The sequence below is a fragment of the Chinchilla lanigera genome, unplaced genomic scaffold, assembly GCF_000276665.1.
Source record: "Chinchilla lanigera isolate Chin_1 unplaced genomic scaffold, ChiLan1.0 scaffold00105, whole genome shotgun sequence".
NCBI lineage: Eukaryota > Metazoa > Chordata > Mammalia > Rodentia > Chinchillidae > Chinchilla > Chinchilla lanigera.
Window position 1 is genome coordinate 1576368 of NW_004955506.1, and position 22272 is coordinate 1598639.

The 22272-nt window shown below is 58.5% G+C and overlaps 1 protein-coding gene across 7 annotated transcripts in view; it reads right to left on the reverse strand.

Annotated features, from left to right (window-relative positions):
• Nucleotides 1–2575: 2575 nt before the first annotated feature.
• The window catches only part of Bahcc1 (BAH domain and coiled-coil containing 1), a 60106-nt gene continuing 40409 nt past the window's right edge, over nt 2576–22272 (reverse strand). For 4 of the 7 annotated variants that reach the window (XM_013506090.1, XM_013506091.1, XM_013506093.1 and 1 more), the window contains 21 exons: nt 22082–22240; nt 21574–21833; nt 21088–21418; nt 19337–20158; nt 16118–16320; nt 15887–16023; nt 15023–15154; nt 12275–12392; nt 11353–11629; nt 10495–10677; nt 10115–10416; nt 9782–9889; nt 9538–9694; nt 9343–9457; nt 9176–9251; nt 8987–9095; nt 8382–8501; nt 8005–8226; nt 6743–7923; nt 5431–5667; nt 2576–4902 (listed from right to left, as the gene is read on the reverse strand). In XM_013506090.1, the coding sequence (XP_013361544.1) occupies nt 4696–4902; nt 5431–5667; nt 6743–7923; nt 8005–8226; nt 8382–8501; nt 8987–9095; nt 9176–9251; nt 9343–9457; nt 9538–9694; nt 9782–9889; nt 10115–10416; nt 10495–10677; nt 11353–11629; nt 12275–12392; nt 15023–15154; nt 15887–16023; nt 16118–16320; nt 19337–20158; nt 21088–21418; nt 21574–21833; nt 22082–22240 (5456 nt within the window). In that variant the 3' untranslated portion in view covers nt 2576–4695. The remainder of the gene's footprint in view (nt 4903–5430; nt 5668–6742; nt 7924–8004; nt 8227–8381; nt 8502–8986; nt 9096–9175; nt 9252–9342; nt 9458–9537; nt 9695–9781; nt 9890–10114; nt 10417–10494; nt 10678–11352; nt 11630–12274; nt 12393–15022; nt 15155–15886; nt 16024–16117; nt 16321–19336; nt 20159–21087; nt 21419–21573; nt 21834–22081; nt 22241–22272) is intronic. The other 3 variants (XM_013506095.1, XM_013506092.1, XM_005407278.2) reach the window with 3 other exon arrangements.

Sequence of the window (22272 nt, forward strand, 5' to 3'; positions counted from 1 at the left end):
GCCATCTTGCCTGTGCTGGGGACCAGCAATTAAAGCCCCCTCGTTCCCAATTGGTTTGTGGTATTAAAAACGAATTGCGATCAGCTGGGTTGTCATTTCTACCTGATAAAACATCACTTTTATTGATCTCGCTCACCCAGTACCATCATTTATCTTGCTCCAGCATTTCACATAATGGCTCGTTTGTCTTGATCAAAGTGTAGCCTTGCATGTTTAACCCCCAGGGCACCGTGGCTGTGTCCTTCCCTCCACACCTTGCCCTTGGCCTGGACCAGTTCCTTGGGGCATCAGGTTCTGAAAGGCTGGGGCTACCCTGCCTCAGAGGGGGAAGCCAGGCATGAGGGTCCAGGTGGGCTGGGCTGTGTCCTAACTCAGGGAAGCTAGAGCTTGAGAGGGGGTTTCCCTAAGCCTGCTGTGACCCCTGCTATGTCCTAGGGGCCTATCCTTGGGGATACCTGTTTCTGGGGCTCACATACCTGTCCATGTCATCTGGGCCTGCTGGCGACACTTCAGCCAGCATCCCAGCCCTGTTTGCAGGCCTTCTAGCCCTGACCCTTAGCAACGGAGAGTGTGGCCCTACTGTGGACACTCTGTTTCAGTCTCCAAGTGTTCCCTTGCCAGTGGATGGTGTTGGTCCCATCCTGTCTGGGGAGGCATTCTGTCACCGGGCCTCTGCCACATTCTAGCTCTCCTCTTGGCCACCAACAAAGTCCTTGTCTGTCCTCTGCCTGTCCTGCCCTAGGCTCCTCCAAGACTCAGCCCAGGGAACACCTCCTCCAGGACGCCTGCCTAACCACCCCAGGGACAGTCAGTTTTGTCTGCTTTGCTGTCCCTGGTAGTTGTAGAGCCCCAGTATTGGTGCCACCAGGCCTGTTGCCCACCTTCCTGTGCCTTGTCACCATCCTGCTCTGGCTCCATTGCTCTCCTGCCTCACAGCTGCCTTGCCACTGACCTCCCTGTGTGACCTGGGCAGGAGGAGGGGGCGGATATTGAATTTTTCACTTAGGACCCTGTGTACCCATGCAGTGATCAGGCCTCCTTCCTGTCCTGGCTCTGTTCCAGGCTGGATTCTGCCCTACAAGTGCCTGAGCTACCAAATCTGGGTTTCCCAAGCCCACAGGGGGCTGGCCCTACCCCAGTCCTTCTTCCTTTGCCCTCGGGGGGCCCTGATGCCAGAAGCCCAAGCCCCAGGTATCCTGCGCTTCACGTGCAGTCTGGCCCCAGCTCCCAGCCTGCTCACAGGGCCCTCCTTTCTGCAGCTGTGGGGAGGCCAGCGGAGAGGATACCAAGAGGGGCTGCCAGGTCACAGCCTCAGAGGATCCAAGGGCACACAGTCTGTACTATCCTGGTCAGGGCCCCTGTATGTGATGGGCACCTTGGCTTCCGGAAGCCACAGGCCTAGTGCCCAGGGACCCCATCCTGTTGCCCACTGGGCAGGCCTTGGAGTGGTGAGGAAGTTTGTGGGGATTCCTTGTGTCCCTGGACTGTATCTCATGGGTCCTGGCTGCTCCACTGGCACTTGAGTCTTCTGCCTCCTGGGGTGGGATCTGATTTTCTGTCCCCTAGCGAAACATGGGGGTGGGGGTGGGAAGCTGCACCAGCCAGGGCTGGCAGGCTGCAGCATGTGCAAGTGTGTGCATATAGGTGGATATATGTGTACACATGCATGCGTGTGCATGGTCCTGCAACCCCTTATACACTGGGGTGGGCTACAGAAAGCAAGGAGCATCCCATCCCTGGCCTACAACCTCATGGATAGGCTCTCTCCGGGTAGGAGTTGCATTGTACCCCATTCCCAACACATACTCTGACCTTGGGTCGCCTCTGGGGGCTACGCAATCTTCCATTTAACAATCAAGACTGTCATTTATTATCTCCTGCACAGTTGTCAGCCAAGAAAACGTTTGTTGAATGAATCAATTCCTACCCTTCCCAGGAGGATGTCTGCTGTGTGGCGGCTTTCATTTTTGGCATCCACGGTGCTCAGAGTGGGCTGTGTGGACCACTTTCCTTTCACTCTAGGTTTTTTTTTTTTTTTTTGAGGCACTGGGGATTGAACCCATGGCCTTGGCACTGCTGTATTTCCAGCCTCCCTTCGTTGTTTTGAGACAGGGTCTTGCTAAGTTGCCAAGTTGCCCAGCTGGACTTGAATTTATGATCCTCCTGCCTCAGCGTCTCAGAGTGCTGGGGTTATGGATGTGTGTTACCAAGCACAGCTGTCTCTGTGCTCTGATCCCAACCTGCTCCCCTTCTCGAAGAACCTCTTCTGGCCATGTTGATGAATGCAGACTGCACTGGTGACTGACCTGTCACAGGCTCAGGCCTGGCTCATGGCTGGGAGCTTGCCGGCTCAAGGGGGCCCATATTCTGGGGGTTTGGAGTTGGAGGTCACCCTCTCCGTTCCTGGTGGTATGTTCTTTCCTAGCCCAGCATCAGTGCCCTGTGCCTGGGCTGCCACCAGGGGCAGGAGGGGAGGCCCACGCCAGGCCTGGGCATATCCCCAGGGCCCCTGAGCCTTGGTTCCCCAGGAGTGACGGTGGGGCCTGCACAAAGAACACCAGGCAAAGTCACCATCTGGACCACTGAGAACCTGTACAATAGTTCATATATTTATTCTTAAGCAAGTTATCAATAAAAAATTTAATACTAAAATGCATTTACATAGAGTTTGGTGTTCATAAAACCTTTGTGTTTTGTTTGTTTTTAGTGTTTACATTGAAAAAAAAATCCAACCATCCTCTTAGTTTACACATTTACAAGAATCGTGCTTTCGCCACGTTTAACCACAGAGAAGGGGAGGGGTCACACCACTCACACACACACAGAAAGGAAAGAAAAAGAGAAAGAAATACAGACAAAGGAGAAAGCCTGGCTGAGGGTAAAGAGGCAGCCAAGGAAAGAGGCTTCTTGTTCCTGTGCACAGGCTTGACCAGCCCAAGTTCCAGGCCCGGCAGCCAGGCCTTTTCCTCCCCTTGATAACTTTCTGGTTCCTAAGCTATGAGGAGCACCCGAGGGCCATCTCCCCAGGCGACTGCCAGGAATGAAATATTGCACTCGAGTGGGAAACCGGGCAGATTTGGAGTGGGTATAAGGGGGTCCTTATCACACACACCTCTCCCCATCCATGGAAGGGTGTCCAGCGGAGCCACCAGGAAGAGCCCTTGGGGGGCTGGGCAGCAGTTGGGGGAAACAAGGCCCCAGGGATGGGGTGTGTTCTTGACTAGCAAGAGCAAAGAATGGGGGTTAGAGGGCTCCAGTGGGGTGTGAGGTGCCCAGGACACCTCTAGCATCCTGGGGGCTTCCCTACAGCTCCCCTAGAGCAGCGGGCTCCTGGGGTGGGATGTGGAGTTCTCTGGGTGGTAGGTCTGGCCTGCTCTGTCTGTCTGAAGGACAGGAGGGTGCCGGCCTCTCCTGGGCTCTCGGGAGGTCAGGAGGCCAGGCCATTATCCTGCTGAGTGGCTGCAGGGAAGGCTCAGCAAAGTCCAGGGGTGGGTGGGCAGAGGGTCTGAGGGCCCCTCTCCCTTCCCAGGGCCTCTGGAGCAGGCCGGTGAGGTCACCAGAGACAGCAAGGCACTGGGGAAGAGGTCAGGAAGGAAGGGATGTTTTACAGCCATTGTCCAGTGGTGTGGAGGGGATGGGGGGACTGCGGTCCAGCCCCAGCCCAGAGGGGGCTGGTCCAGCCACCCTGTCACTGCAGCCCTGCTGCTCTCTGGAAAGGGAAGGAGGTGAAGGGCACTCAGATGGGGGCATGGGGCACAGGGGTTAGGGGCCCAACTGCTCTGCAGGGCCAAACTGGCTGAGGAAACAGAAATCAGAAATAACTGGAATACTTCGGAAATAAGATCAAAACATCACTTTTTCTTACTGATAAAATATTTGTTCGTTTTTGTCTTAAGTAGAGGTAAGATACACATGGTTGCAGTCCTTCCCAGAGCTCGGGGACAGGGTGATACTGGCTTCCATCTTGTCTTAGAGTCCCTTCCCTCGGGGATGCGTATCACTACCCCCAAGCCCAGTACTAGATGGCTGGAAAGGAAGTAAACTCGAGTGTGACTTTCACTTTGCAGTGGGCCCCCAGAGGCTGCGGGGTGCAGCAAGGTCCCCCCAGTCATCCTATGGCCTTTGGCCCCTGCCCCACCTGAGCTGCCTCTGTCATCACAGATGCCCCCATGGGGACTCAGCTAGGCTGAGGAGAACAGTGCATTTCCAAAGATAACTCCAGAACAAAATTGCTGCACACACACACACACACACACACACACACACACACATACACATGTGTGCGAACACGCATACACACCATCATGTGGGTGGGGAAAAATCCTTTCCACTTTTTTTCCATAAAATTTCCCCACGGAAATACAATATTTACATAGAGAAATAAATAGACAACACACCTGATTTCTGCTTTCCCCTGGTGGGAGACAGTCAGAGGTACTAGGGAAATATGGCTTGGGTTCTAATCTCTTGAGAACTGCGACGTGGGAAAACAGAGCAGCTGGGGCCGCGATGGCCGGCCCGACCCTCCAAGGAAGACAGGATGGGACTGAGTCCACACCAAGAGCGCTCTTTCCAGGGAAAGTTGTGGAAAAGCCCGATCTTGCCTTGGAGGGGTTGCATATTTTCTCAGACTTACCCCTGGCTTGGCCCCACCTGCACACGCAGGCCCAGGGAGGGTGGGAGGTGGGTGGTGGCTCAGCACAGCACAGGCACACCCTCCGCTGTCACCAGGCGCCCAGTGGTGGGGTCATAGGTGCCCGCCAGGTAGTAGAGGTCCTGCCGGTCCTGATGCTTGCGGCCTCGGGTCATCTGCTCATACTGCTCGCGGCCCACAACCTGGCACTTGTGGGAGATGGTCTGCACGTCATTTTCGTCCTCGTGGCAGGACTGGTACAACGCATTCTGCAGGGTGGCACATGTGTCAGGATGGGCCTTGGTCTGTTCCCCCCAACACTCAGAAAGACCCATGTGCTTGGGAAGGGGGCCCTTGAACAAGGCTCTGATAAAGACCCAGAAGTCTATGCTGGGGCCCCTCGTGGATGTTGAGCTGAATCTCGTTTCTTTGGAGGAAACTTGGCTTCTCCTCTGAAGGACAGGGTGTGGCTGGGGGCACCTTCCACCTCTGGGAGCAGCCAATGCAAGGGGCTGGTCTGAATCCCAGGTGTGATCAGGACCTGCTTAGAGCCAAGCGCTGCCTCAGTAACAGCCCCCCTTGAGGGGAGGGGATCACCTCAGAGGCACTGCTGGGGTGTGGAGGTGACCTGCCCCAGTGCCAAGCCCAGGCCTTCATACTGGTTGGGTGTGGATCCTCCTGGCCAGGCAGGGCAGTGCTCTAACTGACCACTCCCCCTGCCACAGCTGGTGGCAATGGCTGTGGATGCTGGCCTCCCACAGAGGCGAGTCTCCTGCTGCATCTGCCCTGTCCCTCACCTTTCCATCGCTCTGCCGCTTCCCCAGCTTTGTCTCCTCCGGGTGGTAGAACCACTTGACCTTCACCACCATATTGCTGCCCCAGGACTCCCACATGCTCTCGATGCGGCCAATGTAGGGCAGATTGGGCCGCCCAGCTGACAGGAAGACGGCACAGTCCCCAATGCGCAGCGTCTCCTTGCCCCGGACGATGGCCTTGTAGAACAGCTTCCTGGCCTTGCCCTTCATGCCCCGCCGCTGCAGGGGAGATGTGGGTAGAGCAGGGTGAGACCAGGGGTCTGGGAGGCACAGAGAATGTTGGAGGGACAGGCGGTATGTCTTCTGGGTGTGTATGAGTGTGTGTGTGCAGAAGGACACTGCAAGGGTGGGGGACAACCACACAACTGCTGGGGGAACCCATCAAAACCACCATTCAGCTAGGTGTGGTGGCGCACACCTGTAATCCCAGCAGTCAGGGGGCTGAGACAGGATGATTGTTGTGAGTTTGAGACCATCCTGGGCTACAAAATGAGCTCAAGGCCAGCCTGAACCGCACAGCAAGACCCTGTCTCTAAAAGCTGCCCACCCCCGCAAAAAAACCACCATCCAGGGCCAGAGGTGGTTGGTGGTGCATGTCTGTAATCCCAGCACTCGGAGGCTGAGGCAGGAGGATTGCTGTTGAGTTTGAGGCCAGCTTGGGTTACAATATGAGTCCAAGGCTAGCCTGAACTACATAGTGAAACCTTGTCTCCAAAACAAAACAATACACTACCATCCAAGATGAGATAGACTATGCCTGGATTTGCCCCGACACAGTGTCAGGATAAGAAAGACTATATTGGACTCAAAAAGGCACACTGGGCCTGGGGGCAGAGGCACTGCACTGTCATTTACCAGGGCAAAGGTCCCACCAACAACCCGGGTCTACCCAAGGAACAGAGCAGGGGTCAAGGGAAGCATCTGTGTGTCTGCCATGGAGCCTTTCTCAGCCCTCCCGAGGCCAGCTGTCATTTATCAGCATGGAACGGTCCTCAGGCAGCACTGGCAAGGGACCTAGCGACACGGAAAGCAAAGCACAGGGCATCTGAGGGGGTTCATATGACCCCTACAGGTAAGGCCTGAGATAGGGATGATAATTGTCATTATTTGCCTTGTCAGGTCACAGGTAGGTATTTGTCCTCCCCACTCTCCTGCCCCGTTTCCAATGCGTTCACTTGGAAGTGAACAGGAGAATGAGAGGGCAGAGGCACAGAGTGGGGGTGAAAGTGACAGCCAGCCCATCCTGGGGGAGAGGAGCTCCTTCTCAGGCCACCCTGGGGCCAGGGGCACATACCTGTGTGGGGTTCCCCGACCATTTCCACAGCTGCCGGGCAGGCAGGAAGGCCGAGATCTTTGGCCGGTTCTCCACGGAGGGCAGCCGCTGCCTCCGGGAAAGCTCTTTGGCTTTGGAGAAGCTCAGGGCCTCCTTGCACTTGAGCTTGGACTTGCCAACACTGGGGCCGGTGCCTGCACTTGCCACTGCGGCCCTGGACAAGAAGCAGCGCTGGGCATGGGTGTGGGGGCTGCCCCCCTTGGAGCGTAGGGTCTCGGGCTGGGCCAGAAGGGCAGGAACGGGGTGGGTGAGACAGGTCTGCAGCAGCAGGGCTGGGTCCTCATCATCTGAACTGTCGGAGGAGTCCTCGTTGTCTGAGGAGCAGAGGCTGGAGGTGGACACGGAACCCGAGGAGGAGGTGGTGGATGAGCCGGAGGAGGAGGAGGACATGGACAGGCGGGTGAGGAAGCGGGAGGGCACGCCAGCTGCCAGCTCTGGCCCATCCTCATCCTCATCTGAGTAGGAGCTGGGGCAGTCACTGTCGCAGGGCAAGGGGTACTCGGCCTGGCCTGTGTACTTGCGCAGTGCCAGCCCCATGGGCAGCGGGTGGACAGGTGCCCGCCCCTTCTTGTCCTTGCCCATGAGGGCTGGGTGTGCGTAGCTGGGGCTAGGGAGGGGTCGCCCCAGCTTGGGGCTGAAGTCCTTGTCACCCACAAGCAACCCCTTGCAGCTTTTGTTCTTGGGGGAGGTCACACCCTCATGGTCCAGCTTGACCAGGAATTCACTGCCTGCCCTGCGCCGCCCGGCTTTCTCAGCCTCTACTCGGTCAGCTTTCTTGGCCCGTAGCAGCTTGTGGGTGCCCCCAGACAGGCCTGACCCAGTCCCGCCAACGAAGGGTGCATAGGACCGGGCCAGGCTGCTGAAGGAGTCCGCACGGAAACCGTTGCCAAACACAGGCGCAGCCATGCTGTGCACGGGGAACAGGGCCTCCCGGGCCCGCAGCTTCTTGGCACTGCCATTGAGCTGGAAGAGGTTCTGCAGTGCCCCTGGCCCTTTGCCGCCCACTGCTGCTGCAGCCACTGCCTTCCGTTTGGTCTGCGCCACTGCTGACCAGCTGAGCAGGGGGCTCCCCCGGCGGCCTAGGAAGTGGTCTGAGGCCCCCGAGGCGGATTTGGCACCTGAGGTTAGGAGGTCAGCTTTGCCTGGGGGGAAGCCAAGGAGAGTCAGTGGGACTGGCTGGGATGGTGAGGCTGCCTCCACCCATTCCACCCAGTTCCCCTCACCCAGAGCGGCTCTCCCTTGCCCCAGGGTCTTGGTGGTCCAAATACCAGCTTTGTCTTTGCTGACAGATTTCTTCCCAGAAGTCTTTGATGCTTCGGGGCTGTCTTGCGCTTTAGGGGACAGGTTGGGGGTAGGGGCTTCAATCGGTGGGGGGGCCTCACTGGATGCTTTCTTGGTTCGCCGGCAGCTGCTGGACACCAGCAGAGCTGGCGAGGGCTCTGTACCTGCACAGTGAGCAGAGGGGCTCAGTACAGGTCCACAGGGTGACCTTTACCCCTCATCACCCCCTTAGGGCACTTGTCCAGAGCCGGTGGAGGCCTTGATGAGGGGCACAGGTACTGACAGGGGCAGGAGGGCGGCCCCCACCCTACATGCTCACACTGAATTTTGAAGTCTGGAGGCAGCAGTCTAATGTTAGAGACAGCGATGTGGCCTGTGTCCCCATCATCAAACTCTACGAGCACAGAGTCCAGGTCCTCCTCCTCATCGCTGGAGGCACCTGTGGACAGGATGGCATGAGCATGTGGCTGGTCCTATTGGGCAGGTGCAAGGGATAGGGAGGCAGGAGGATGGCAGGGCACTGAGCTGGGCTGCATCTACTCCTTGACCCCACATGGGCTTGGAGCTGCCCAGCAGCCCTGAGAGCAGCCAGTGCCTGCCCCTTCCCACCTGAGGCCTGGCCACCCTGCCATGGGGTCAGGAGTTTTGCTGGGGCAGCTGGTGTACCTGTGATGGACTCAGTGACTCTGGTGCCAGAACTCGGGGTCCTTCTTTGCCTACCTTGTCTGCCTAGCTGGACATGTGAGCCTCCTTAGTCCATACCCCCTTAGTTTTTGGTGGCCCCTGGGGAGCTGATTCTATTGTCTGCCCCAGTTTCCACACTCCAGTCTGCAGGGCAAGCAAGACCGGGACAAGAGTCTCCATAGGCACTCTGTGGGTCTCAGAGGGAGCCTTGCCCTGAGTCCCAGCCTTGGGTACATTTACCTCGGACCACATTGCCCGGGTACAGGCAACGAGACTTCTGGCTCCAGTAGGCACAGACCCGGGTGCCAGGTGGGAGGTATCGGCTGGACTGTGGCCGGACATCAAGAACCTGCATTGGGACAGGGCCATAAGTAGGCAGGGTCAGAGCCCAGGGCAAATCCTCTTCTGGTCCCCATGCCATGCACTCACCGCCTCCTGCAGGAGCTGCTCCAGAGAGTAGATACGGGGCCGGTTGCCTCTCTCACCCTCAATAACAATGCTGTAACTACAGGCAGTGGGAAGTGAGGGGCCTGTGGAGACTTGCTGCCCACCAGGCGCAGCCCCAACCCTCTGGCCCATGCCGAGGTCTCACATACATGTCAGGGGGCTGCAGGGTCCTGACACTGCCGGCATACAGCAGGCTGTCCTCCTTGGGGATGAGCACGGGCAGCCCGTCCTGCAGGTCTTCTTTGTGGATGGTACAGGAGCGTGCTGTGGAGGAGAGGGTGATGAGTCACTGTGGCCCGGGCACCCCACTCGCACTCTGCACCTACACACCCATCTCTGCTCACCCAGAGCAGCACTCTGCTCGGCGTTCAGTAAGCCCCTGGATGCCTCTTCCTCCTCCTCTTCTTCCTCCTCCTCTGAGAAGCTGCTATCATGGTCGAAGGTGAAGTCGTCTTCCACGGCAAAGCTCTCTAGCAGTCGGCTCACAGCCCGGCCTTGACCCTAGGTGGGCCACAAGGGTGAGCAGGTGGCCTCAGCAAGGTGAGAGAGCTGGCTGAGGCTGGGTTCCTGGGCTGGGGGTGCTCCTACCTGCTTGCCGATGGTCTTGCTCTTCACCTTGCCCAGCTTCCTGCCCTTCCCCAGGATGGCCTTAGCATTGCGGGCTGACAGGGTGATAGACAGGGCTCCGTTCTTCCTCTGTGCATGGGGTGGATGCAGAAGAACAAAGGTGGGTGTAGCAGTGGCCTCCTTGCCCATGGCCCCCTGGGCTGTGTGACTGACTTGAGCCCAGGCTCATGGCAGTTGGTGGGAGATGGGGTGGGGTGGGTTTGGGAAGCTTTTCCCAACTCATGCCCTCCCCCATGGGCCTGGTCCCTGGGATGCCCATGGCCAACTGAGGGCCTACTCCCGTGCTGGCCTCACCCGCAGCACCGGCTGCAGCATGGTGCTCTTGCGTGTGGCTCTCTTGAGGCGCTCGCTGGCCAGTTTGCTGCCTTCTTCGTGGCAGGTGAAGGCCCGGGTGGGGCTGAAGAGAGTGTCCCTGCTGGAGGCAGCCCCTGGCTCTGCCCTCAGGTTGCCTTTGGCCTTGCCCTTGGTTTTCTTCTTGCCCGGTGCACCTGGGGGCCGCCGCCCTGGGACCCGCTCTAGCTTGGCGCCCACCTTGGCCTTCACTGCCCTCCTCTTGATTTTGACCTCGCTCTCAGGGCTAGACAGGTGGCAGGCCCCTGGGGAAGGAGGGAGGCTGTTGCAGGGTCCCCACTGCTGGCACCCTCTGCTCCAGCCTGCCCTGGCCTCCTGGTTACCTAGCAAGCCCTGCCTCTCCTTCTTTTTCTTGGCCTTCTGGTTGGCTTCCATCTTGACCACGGAGGAGGGCGAGGGCCCCAGTATGGCCATGCCAGCCCCAGGGTGCAGCACCAGTCCAGGATCTTTGGAGGATGCCTCTGTCCCCAGGAGAGCCTGGCAGTCCTCGCTGTCAGAGCCGCTGCCTGGGGGAACAGAGAGGGCTGTGGTTTGGCACTGAGCATGGCCATGTTGAGGTGGCTTAGGGCCTATTGTACAGGTCTGCTGGTGAGACTATAGGTGGAGCCCACTGCTGATATCCCTGGGGTTGGTTTTGGAGAGTAGCTGGAGTAAGGCTGGGACTTTCCTGCTAATGGCACCACCTTGCAGGACTGGACCTCTCCCCAGGGCAATCCCTTCCTCTCCTGTTGTCCACTGGTGTGGATAGCCCCTGCCTCCTACCACCCCCCAGCAGCCTGCCTTTGTTCCTTCTCAGGCCTCTGACCCCAGAGAGGGCTGAGGGAGGAAGAGTCTATTTTTCCAGGCTTCTGTTTCTGGACACATGTTTTCTGGGGGCAGAGATAAGCATCTGGTCAGCCTGGCGGATGCTGCAAGAGGAGGCAGGGGCAGTTGGAGGGCTATTTTTAACCCTGTTGCTTTCCAGGATGCATCTAGGGACTTCTTCCCTCCCTACTCAGAGAATACTGAGCTGCCCTAGGGACAGGGGCTTCTTTCTCGCCTGTCTCAATCAGAGGTCTCCTTTGTTTTATAAGCACCAAGCTGGCTCTAGTGGTGGCCTCCACCCTGTGTACCAGTCCCCCTGCCACTGGGTGACCATAGCCTAGAGGTTCTGGCTGCAGCTGCTCATACCAACAACTTGCCTGCCTCATGTGCCACCGTTATTGCTGGCTGGGCCGGGAACTTGGACATCTCCCTGCCACCATCACCATCAGGCTGTGGGTGCCGGGCTGCCCCAGACACCTTGGCATTCTTGGTTCGGGACAGCTTCTTCCGGATGCGCCCACCTGGGGCAGCCTCCTTCCGCGGGAAGGGATTGAGGCTGGCAGACAGCCCCGTGCTCTTGACCTTCGGCTTCAGCTGGGTCACCGAGGACGCCAGCTCGCCCTGGCTGTTGCTTTTCTTACACCGCACCTTCTCCTGTGAACAGCAAGGCAGTGGCTGCACTCTTGTCTCTGCCCAAGCCACAGGTCCCTCTCCCAATTTAGGGCTCAGAAGATGGCAGCCCTGATGCTCTGCCCTCAAAAGGCAAAAAGGACATCGGGCCTGGGGTTGCAGGCTGCCACTGGGGCTGACACTTATGATTGTCACCCACTCCATAGTCACCACTCTACCCATTCACACAGTGACCTCAGGGCAAGGGGAGGCCAGAGGTCAGGGTATCATGGTGTCAGGGGTATAGGCCATTTGTTCCTATCTGAGAGGGACAGATCTTTTGGTCAGGTCCTGGCTCCTGATCATGGAGAGATGGGTGGGCTGGCGGTACCCTGGACATGGTTTTCAGAGCCATCCCTAGAAGGGCCAGGGCCACCCTCTTCTTGACAGAATGCTTGCTACCTTTGACGGTCTCTCCCGATGGCACAAGCCGAGGTGGGAGGAATGCCAGTGGGGTGTATGGGCAGTGACTTGTCTGTCTCACCCTATTCCATCCAGGCTCTGCCTCCACTACTAAGGCACCCAAAGCTCACAGAGGCTTGGCTTGGCTGGGTATCCCAGCCAGGTGTTGGAACACCATCTGCTCCCTGTCCCAACATTCCCCTGGGATGGGTGGAGGTGTGGGCTCACCGCAGAGGCTGTCTGCAGGCCCATGTAGACGCTCTTTTCCAGTTTGTTCCGCTTCTTTATGGGCTCGTCACTGCCTCGAAGCTCTGCGCACAGCAGACTCAAGCTGGCCCGCACTGCCCTGGGGGCGAGGTGTCACAAGGTGAGCACAGGCCTGGTCAGCATGCCTGGGTGCCCAAGCCTTGTTCCCTCTGACCTCCCTGTGTGGCCAGAACAGTCTTGCCCCTTTCAGAACAGCCCTCACCTCTCCAGGAGTCTGGGTAGCTGAGCCAGCACTGACTGGCCTTGGGCACCTGGCAGCCCCCTCTGTCCAATCACCAGCCCTTAGTGGTCCTGGACCCATATCTGCTGGTCTCCTGCTAGGTCTTGCTGGAAGTAAGCATTTCTTTCCCCACATTTTGTGTTTCCAGCCTGCTGAGGAGGGATACCCTTTGGGGGATGTCCATTGAGAGGAGCTGGGAACTGGCAGGAGTCCTGGCTCCCAAGAGGCAGCCTAGTGTTCAGGGCCCTGGCCCTGTCACTACCTGGCCCCTGTGTGATTGGGTCTGTGGTCCCAGCCTTCTATGTGGTAAATGGGACAGGAGCATGGGTGCCTCTTGGTGAGGCTGGGATGGGGATCAGGTCCAGGCCTGGCTCTTTTTTGTTTGTTTTTTGGTTTTTTCCGGTGCCAGGAATCAAACTCACGACCTCGCACTTGCCAGGCAGGCGCTGTGCCGCTGAGCTAAATCCCCAGCCCCAGGCCTGGCTCTTGGTAGGTATCTAAGGCTAGGTCCTACCAGAGTCAGGAACAAAGGACATGGGGGATGGACAGCTTCCCAGGAATAGGTTCCACTTCCAATAGGGGTGGGGTGGGAACAGTAGTTAAAGAAATACAGACTCCCCTTCCAATCCTCAGGGATCCCCCGGGCCAATCTCAAGCCCTCAACTGGGGTCTAGTGGAGGTAACCTGTACCCCACCATCTACTTCCCAGGTGAGTCCTGGGTACTGCTGAGTCTGAGCCTCACTGCCTAATGCCCCACAGGTATGCTATCTCCTCCAGGCTGGGAGCTGGATCAGGGGTCAACGCAGGTCCAGCAGTCACTGGAGACACAGCAAAAGGCATCCTGCCTGCATTCTCCCCAGTCCAGGCCTCCATGCCATGGGGGTAGACTCATCACTCTCTACCACCCTCCTGCACCCAGTGCATGACTTTATTTCCATCCTAGCCCCATTTTTCATGGGGAAACCGAGCCTGAGGCTCTGTCTGCCTGCTCTTGGCTGGACAAGGGCTGGGGGCCTGGCCTCTCACCTGTCATCTCCCTACTCCCAGCACAGGGGGGCCCTGGCTGCTCATGAGAACAAGCTTCGGATGAGTGTTGGGAGCCTGGCGGGGCCTTGGCCTGGTGTGGCCAGATGCCCCTTTTCACCTTCCTGTCTAGCAAGGAGGCTGGGCCTCTGGCTAAGAGGCCAGGCAGGAAGCCCTGCAGCTCAGGGGGCTTCCCATACCCCAGCTTCCTGCCACCCCACCTGCCCCTCCCACTTCCTCCAGAGCAAAAGACCTATCCCCTGGGCCCAACAGCCAGTTGCTGCCATGGAGTTCAGTAACATGGAGAATGGAGACAGGAGCTGGAGATGTGGGGAGGTGGCAGACCCTATCTTTGGGAAAGGAGGGATCTAAACTTGTTTTTCTTCCCTAACCTGAAGCTGCTGCTTTTTAGCCAGAGCCTGGCTTCTCTTGTCACAGGAAAGTGGCTGCAACATTCAAGCTCCTAGGCTGGAATTTGGGGCTGGAGGCTCCAGGCCAGCAGACGAGGTGCTCCAGCACCTAGCTGGATGGAGAAAGGCTGCAGGGCCAACCCCAGCTCTGTGTAGTGTGCCCCCACAAGGCCCCTGGCAAGACCCTGGCCTCCAGCAGCCCTATTCTGCCCAGCAGCCCTTACACTGCTGGTGGGTTCTGAGAGGGATATCCCTGGAGCCCCCGCTTTGGGTGACACCTGGACACGGTAGAGGGACAGCTCAGTGAGGCCCCCTAGCCATATGGTGAATCCCCTCCCGCAGCCCACACAAACTCCCCCGCCCTGTAACCTTCTCTGCATTTGCTAATGTTTTGTGACATAAAGCCCTGAGATTAATTTTTTGCCTCTGTCTTAATTGAAGGAACCATTTAGTGCCGATTTAACTATTATTACCAAATCATCAGGATTGATGCAGTGTGCACGCGCGCCAATCGTGTTTGGAGGAGCTCGGAGGATTTATGCAAATGGGCCTGCCGGGAGAGGCAATTTGTAGCCGAGAAGGACAATTATACCCGGCCCGGGAGTGCGCCAACGACCGCGCCGGGCGGGTAATGGATAATAACATCGCGCGGCAGCCGTGAGCAGCAGCGCAGCGTGACCAACGACTTTATACAGTGCAGATAAAGAGCCTTTTACGCAACACCGCCTCACACTCGAGGGGGCCAGGCCAATGGCATGAATGGGGGCGACACCATGGCGTTGGCCACAGTCCGTCTCAGAGCTAGTGTGCCTGAGCCCTTGTGCTGTGGGTTCCCTGGAGGGTGGCACCAATGTTGATGGCTGAGCACAGGCAGCGGGGTGTCTGCCCTTGGTGGTGCCAGCAGGGCTCTGTACTGGACACTACTTCAAGTTGTAGAGGGGCCCTGCAGCTCAGGGAGCAGGGAAAGCCAGAGAGGAGCTGGGACCCTGCTTCTGGGACCTGGAGAATGCCTAGGCCAGCCCTGTCCACCCATGTCCCCTGCATGCAGGACTCACTTGGCTTTCTTGCCATCGCTCCTGGCGAGCTGGCTCCCAGGCCTCAGGGTAGGCAGTGAGCTGGAGTGTTTGCGCTTCCTTGGCCGGCCAGGCCCCCGCCGAGCTGGGCTGCTGCGGGAACTCTCCTCTCTCCTGGGGACCCCAAGGGATGCTGTCAGAGGCTCATGGCTCCCCCTATTACCCCAACATGTCTACCAGAGGGCACTGCTTACAGGGCTGCTGGGGACACAGACAGGCATTCCCAAAGCTCAGCCAGAAGTCCACTGCCCATCCCCTGTAGCCCTGCCTGCCCAACCTGCTCATAGCAGCCAGGGCTCTCCCTTGGCCCTTGCTGCAACAGCCAGCTTTGCCCTGCTTCTGGAGCAGCCTCCAACATTGGCCCTGGCCTCCAGCTGTCCCCAGCCGTACCCAGACCCTTTCTAGGCACTGACCCTTTGCCCCACCACCTGTGGACTAGCATCTTCCTGCCCTGGTGTATTCTGGGTGACTGATTCTACCTTCGATTCTCTGCACCACCTCTACCCAGTTTCTCTGCTGACCGAAAGTCTCATTCCCAGATGTCTTTTTAAGACAGGATCTTGCTATGCAGCTCAGGCTGGCCTTGAGCTAATGTTGTAGCCCTGGCTGCTCTTGAACTCACAAGGATCGTCCTGCCTCAGCCTCTCGAATGCTGGGATTATAGGCGTGCCCCATCACACCCGGCTGTCCTGAGGTCTTCTGAGTACCTCACCTCTGAGAGGCTCCCTGATCCCAGCTTCTCAGCCATTTCAGCATGCCTTCTGCCCACAAGGTGGGCAGTGCCTCCCAGGTGTGGCTGTGGGGAACAGTGGGGATAGCCATGGCTCTACCTCCCCCACCACATACTCATGGTCATGTCTGCGCTGCAGGCGAGCCAGCTCCCGCTGCTTCTCCTTGTAGCGCCGCTGCAGCTCTGCCAGCTGCATACGCATCTCCACCTCCTGGGTGTCCAGCTGGTCAATGGCAGCCTTCAGGGGGCATACCTGTGTGCGGGATGGGTGCCAGGGTCTGAGAGCCAGGATGGGGTAGTGAGCGGCAGCCTGGGTGTGCAGAGTATGTGGGACAGGGGCCACTCACAGGCTTGGTCTTGGGGGTCCAGGTATCCTTGCGCTGTAGGATTTGCATGCGGGGTGTGAGCCTGGGGCCACCATGAGGGTTGGCAGCTGGGGGCTGGGCTGAGGCCACTGTGCTGTCCAGGCTGGCGGCCTCCACCAGGGACCAGGCTGTGGCCAGTGTGGCCAGGTGCTGCAGGTTGAAGGCCAGCAAATCCTCATCTTCTGCTGTGGGGGCAAGAGAGTCAGTATGGGTCACATACTGCCCCTCAGAGAGGCTCTTGATGGTAGCCGCCACCCAGCACAGCCTCAGACTCTCTGAAGCTGCCCAGCACCCCAGGATGCAGACCCATGGATAGCAGGACAGGGGTATATAGCATTCTCTGCTCACCCATCTTCATGCAGGGCTATCCATAGTTCCTCCAGCTTCCTTGTCACCCCTACTACCCTGCACCCCTCCAGGGCCTAAGGTGGTGCTGGGCTGCTTCTGCCCCAGCCCCTGCACACCTGAGAACAGATGATTCCAGCATGCTTTGGCTGACCACAGGGAAGGAAGGAGGTGTGGGAGGGTCTCTGGGGCCTCAGAGTTGGAGGCAGGGCAGGGAGCCAGCCATAGGCTGTCACAGTGACAGGCAGGAATCAGAAGCCCTGTGCTGAGGTGGGCAGGGTCAGAGTCTGAGTTAGCAGAGGGTGGGTGTCTAATTGGGAAAGAGGTCTGAGAGACTCAGGGCCACAGCAACAGGAGCCCCAGAGATGGAGGGCTGGGTTCACATGAGCCCCACGAGGATGTCCAGGAAAGGATAGGGGCAAACAGAAAGAGCCTTGTGGGGTGAGAGAGAAGGTGGCCCAGGCCAGCAGTGCTCTAATGACAATGAGCACCCCAATGCCCTAAATATGACTCCTAAGGCCACGTTCCACTGAGAGGAACCGGGGCTCCTAGAGATGTGGCTGACTCCAGCTGAGGGTGGAGGGTGCAGGGATGATGTGATATCTAGAAGCAAGGAAGCACTCTGAGAATGATAGGATGTCTCGAGCATACACAGGGACTGCTGCAGGGCTCCATGGCCAACTCAGGGCAACTTGGTCCCTAGCACTGACAGGACTGTAATCAGCTGTAAAGACTCAGAATGTGTGTGTCAGATGGCTGTGAACATAGAGAAAGGGGCGTTCCACTGCACCTCTCCACCCAGCAAGCGCTTCTGATGCAAGGGGCAGCAGAGAAGGCAGTGCAGTGTGAACACGGCAGGGATGGGCAGGTCACAACCTCCCAAGGGCTGATGGGTGCTTGAGGATCTAGCTTTACCCGGAGGGGGCCCTGTGGAATTCTCCCGCAGAATATAGCCAGTGGGGAGATGCAACAGAGCCCCCCATGGCCCCACTAAATATGAGGGGTGCTCAGTGCAGGGCAGGACGCAGACAGCCCCAAGAACCAAAGCACAAATGCCCGAGGGGTAGCTGCTGGATGTTCAAACCTCTAGGCACAAATTCTGGGGCATGGCCAGGGCTATCCACAGTAGGAAAGCCCTAGAGACCGGGCAGCTGCTCCAAGGGTCCTGAGAGGAGTGGGGCAGAGGGGAACTGAAGGCTTCCTCTCATCTGCCAGCAGTAGGGCTCGCCTATCTTCAGGCCCCTTTCGGGCACTAGCTCCAGGTCTCCTGTTTTGGGGGCTTACTGCGATCTGCCAGAGTTCCTCAAAAGCACAGGTGAGCAGCCCCCACTTGGCCTTGCACAGATGCTCTAACAGGCCTGGGCTAGGATCCTGTCCCCTTGGTCTGTGTTCCACACCCCACAGGCCTCCAAATCAGCACTTTCTTCTCCATCTGTCCACCCTGTGAATCCTCACTTGGTACAGAACATGGCTGATCCATCCATTTCAGCCAAAGTGGTCACAAAGTGGGGACGGTGCTCAGGGGAGAGTGAGTGAGGCTCTCTGCCTCTCCTTTATACACTCCAGCCTGGTTTGACAGTTCCAGCCTCACACTAGCTTACACAGCTGCCCATCCCCCTATGTGATCTACATAGATTTATTCAATGAATAGGATCAGGTCCAGCCACACTGGTAACACATATGCTTGGCATCACTCAGCACCCCCAGGCCAGTCTCCTTACATTGCCCTGGGACCTCCACATGGGGTCGCTGGACACTGCACTGTCACCTCATAGACATGTGGCCAGCAGGTCCAAACAAGGCCTGTCTAAGGATCTGGCTAGGAGCCCACTCCAGTGGGGACTCCCAGGCTTGCTCAACTCTGCACAGCCCCTCCCAGAGGCAGGGGGCTCTAGAAGCTTGCTAGGTATGTCCCCAGGGAAGGCCCTCCTTGGCACAACCAACTTTACATAGCAATGCCTACCCATGTCCTGCCAGGGAGAGCCTGAGGCAGCCCTGCAGCCCCTAGCAGAGGAGTGCCAGAGGCCTTTAGGGAAATTAACTTTATAAGAGCTTGCACTTTGTCTCCACACAGCACCAAAGGCACAGGGTGTTTTGTGCATCAGGAAAACAAGTGGCTGGGCCCTGAGGATCCTGTTAGGTTTTTTCTTTAGATGTCCAGGCAATAAGGCCCAGTTGGGGATGCTGCCTACCCAGGGCTCCTTCTCTGGGGTCTAAAGGGAAGGTGGTTACTCTGGCAGGAAGAAGGGGCTTCTAGTGGACCAGGGAGCTGTGTGGTTCCCCCACTATGTGGGGCCAACCATGCACAAGCAGGCTATGGGTGGCTATAGCCTGGCAGGTGGGCCCTGGGCCTCCATCTCATTCTCTGGCTCCAATATAGGCCTGGCGTCACCTCCTTGGGACTGGGAGATGAGGCACATGTTTCCAGAGCTGGCCCCACCAGGCCCACAGTCCTATCCCCAGGAGCCACAGAGCCTAGTGGTGGAGGCCTGGCAGAGGAGGAAACCAGAGCTCCTTGTCCTTTCATCACACCTTGACACTTGCTATGTGCCACAGCGATAGTACACGTAAGGGCTGCTTCGAGATCCCTCCTGTGAAATCACCATGGAGCGGCAGTCCTGGTCTCGAGGTCCTGCTCAGGGCACTTGTCATAGCTAGGGGTAGAATGGGTCCTCTCACAGGGCACTTGGGTCTTATTTTTATGGATGAGGGCATGCATAGAGGATACTCTCCTTGGGGCCTCCCTAATTTCAAGGACAAGTGAGTGAGACCAAAGTCTCCTGGTTAGGTTGGCAGATCATGAGCCAGCTGGAGGGTCAGCTCCAATGTCCTAGGGAGGCAGTCCCCAGGGCTTACCTTGTGTGGCCAGCTCACTCCTCTGCCGCTGGATCTCCAGGTCCGCCAGCTCGCTGAGCAGGGCAATCCCGTGAATTCCTGAGCTGTGGGGCAGAGGGGCCACGCTGGGGGGCCCAGAGGCCATCAAGGGCTGAGGATCCGGCATGTCAATGCTAGGCAGGTCCCCAAGGTCCATGGTAGCGGCCACCAAGGCATCCAGGCCTGGCAGTGCCCTGAGTGGGTGGCCGCTGCTGGAAGCCCCCCGGTCTTCCTCTGAGTCCCCGATGCTCTTCTCCTCCAGCTTGGCCTCCTCCTGCAGTGGGGCCTCCTCTGGGGCCTGCCGTATACCTTCCTTGTCCTCATCCAGGGCATGTGGGCTCCCTGCTTGCTGCTCTGGGGCTTGCGGAGAGACTCCCAATAGGGGCCCCTGTGACCCTTTCTCCCTGGTCCTTTCCTCTTGTGCCCCTCCCTGAGTAGAATTAGCCTGGCCATTGGCCTTGGGGCCCTCTCCCTCAAGAAGGGCCCCAAATTGCAGTTCTTGCAGCCCTTCAAGTGGGCTGGGGTCCTCTGCCTTCCCCTGAGGTCCCTGCTTGGCAGGGTGGGGTGTGGCAGCAAGGTCTGGTGCGGTCTCCCTGGCCCCTGAGAGTAGCCCAGGCCCCTCCAGGCTCCCAGGGCTATGTGGGGGCGGCTCCCCAGGCAGGAACGTCCTTGCAGGCTCAGGCTGGGCCCCCGTGACAGCGGTTTGCATAGTTTTGGGGCCCGAGAGGTCAGATGAGTGCACATCTGAGGGCAGGGAGGAGAAGCCCATGCCCGCCATAGGGTGCAGGTGTCCAGGAGGCAGGTCTGCAAAGGAGAGGACTGTCAGGAGTGGGCTGAGTGCAGCAGGAGGTAGTGAGACCCTACTGTATTGGGGTGGTGGCCTTTTAAGTCCTCTGACTCACACCTGGGAGGGTCCCTGGCCACCCTCTAGGCTGCAGAAGAGACAGGCAGGGACAGGGGACACATTAGATTAAGAGGGCAGCAGGAGGCTAGGCATCAGAGCCAGTCCCTAGGTGGCTGGGAGCCTCGGGCCATCTCAGGCATGGTAGGGTATGGCTAACCAAAAGGGGGGATTTTAAAACACGATGCCTGAGTCAGGGTTTTCCCTGAACCAGAACAAGCCAGCGGTGTGTCGGAGGCATTACGCCTCATTAACTGCAATAATAATAACAAAAAAACCTAAAACACACACACACATACATGAAACCTCTGTTGGCTCAGTCTCCTTACTGTGGAATTAGGGTGGGTTTATGTTCGCCCCATGGGTGTCCAGAGTAAGCTTGGATTCAGCAAGAATCACGTGGGCTGCAGGGAGCTGGCGGGAGGCAGGTCCAAGACCCCCACAGGCCAACCCTCCTCTTCTTGGGGCCAAGGCCCCATGCTTTGCCCCAGACACCCCTTCCCCAGCTCTGCTGAGCCCCAAGTTCAGGGCCAAGGAAAGATCTTGAGTGTGGTGCCCCTGGGGACCTGCCACCATCCCAGACAGACCTGTGCCTCATCATTCACAGGCCCCCAGTGCTGGCTAACACGCCCAGCCTGTGTCCACATGCAGCTGGGATACTGTGTGCTTCGCCATGGATCACCCAGACCACTAGACAGAAGAGGAGGGAAAGAAAAGGCCCTGTGTCCTAGCAGGGGGCCCAGGCAGGTGAGAGGCAGCTCCTCCCCGATCAGCCCTGCTTCCTGAAAGATTCTAATGGGGTGAGACATGAAGGGCAACTGCCTATTCTCACCTGGTTCCAACGCTGTGAGGTCAGCTCCGGCCCGCTGGCACTCCCCACTCTTGTCCTCAGCACTAGGCACCTTAGAGCTGGGCCCAGGGCTGCTGGCAGGGCAAACGGATAAAGTGCAGGGAGCACTGGGATGAGGTGGTGGTGTGGGGCAGCTGGCCGGGGGCTTTAGGGCAGGCGAGTGACAGCAAGGGGAAAGCTTGACCTGGCCTGCAGCAATGGGCGAGGGGGTGCCCTTGGCCATGGGGGTTAAGGCAACTGGCTTGTGGGTGGACTTCGGGGCCTTTTCCTGGGTGGGCTCTTCCAGGTCCAGGTGGTTGTCCTCAGATTTCCGCTGTGGGGTGGGGGGAGAAGCTCAGCCTGGCAGGCCCTCTGCCCCCATGAGTCCCACAGCCTGGAGGGAGGCATGCAAAGGTCTCCTGCAGTCAGCTGGGCTGGAGCCAGGAAGGACAGAACCGCCCTGGCCCCAGCTAGGTGTGGCTAGGGTACCTGGAACTGGGTGGCCCGGTGCATCTCCAGGGCCTGGGTGGCCCGCTGCTGCTGCTGCTGTTGCTGCTGCAGCTGCTGCTGTTGCTGCTGCTGTTGCTGCTGTTGCTGCTGCTGCTGCTGTTGCAAGGCATATAGCTCTTGCTGCCGTAGCAGCTGGGAGCGGGAATACACAGGGAGCTGGCCAGGGTGCTGCATGTGGGAAGTCGGCGCACGGCCCCCATACATGGGGGGCCACAGCGAGGCCTGGTCCATGACATCCGCTGTAGGCAAGGCCAGGGGGCCATCAGCCCGGCTAGGGACAGAGGACCTATCCGAGCTGCATGCCCCTTTTCCTCAAGCCCCTCCTCCCCTTAACCCTCCCCAGACCTGTCCCTAGCTGACCCACCTCCCATCCCGACCCTCCCAGCCAGCCTCCCACTTTGCCTTCCCACTCACCAGAGACTGCCCGCTACTCAGACCCACTGCCCAGAGCCCCATGTGTAATCAGGCAGGCCTAGGAGGCCCTTACCAAGCGCATGGGGGGCTGTGTGGGGTGTGGGCTCCGAGGGCAAGATCACAAGCTGTGCAGGGGGGTCCTGGGGGAGCGGGAACACAGAGGGCATGGAGCCGGGCACAGAGGCAGGGAAGCCAGGGGGCAGGTTCTGGTGCAGGGCAGGGTGCCCCAGGCCTGGGAAGCAGAGGCATAGCATCAGGCCTGCT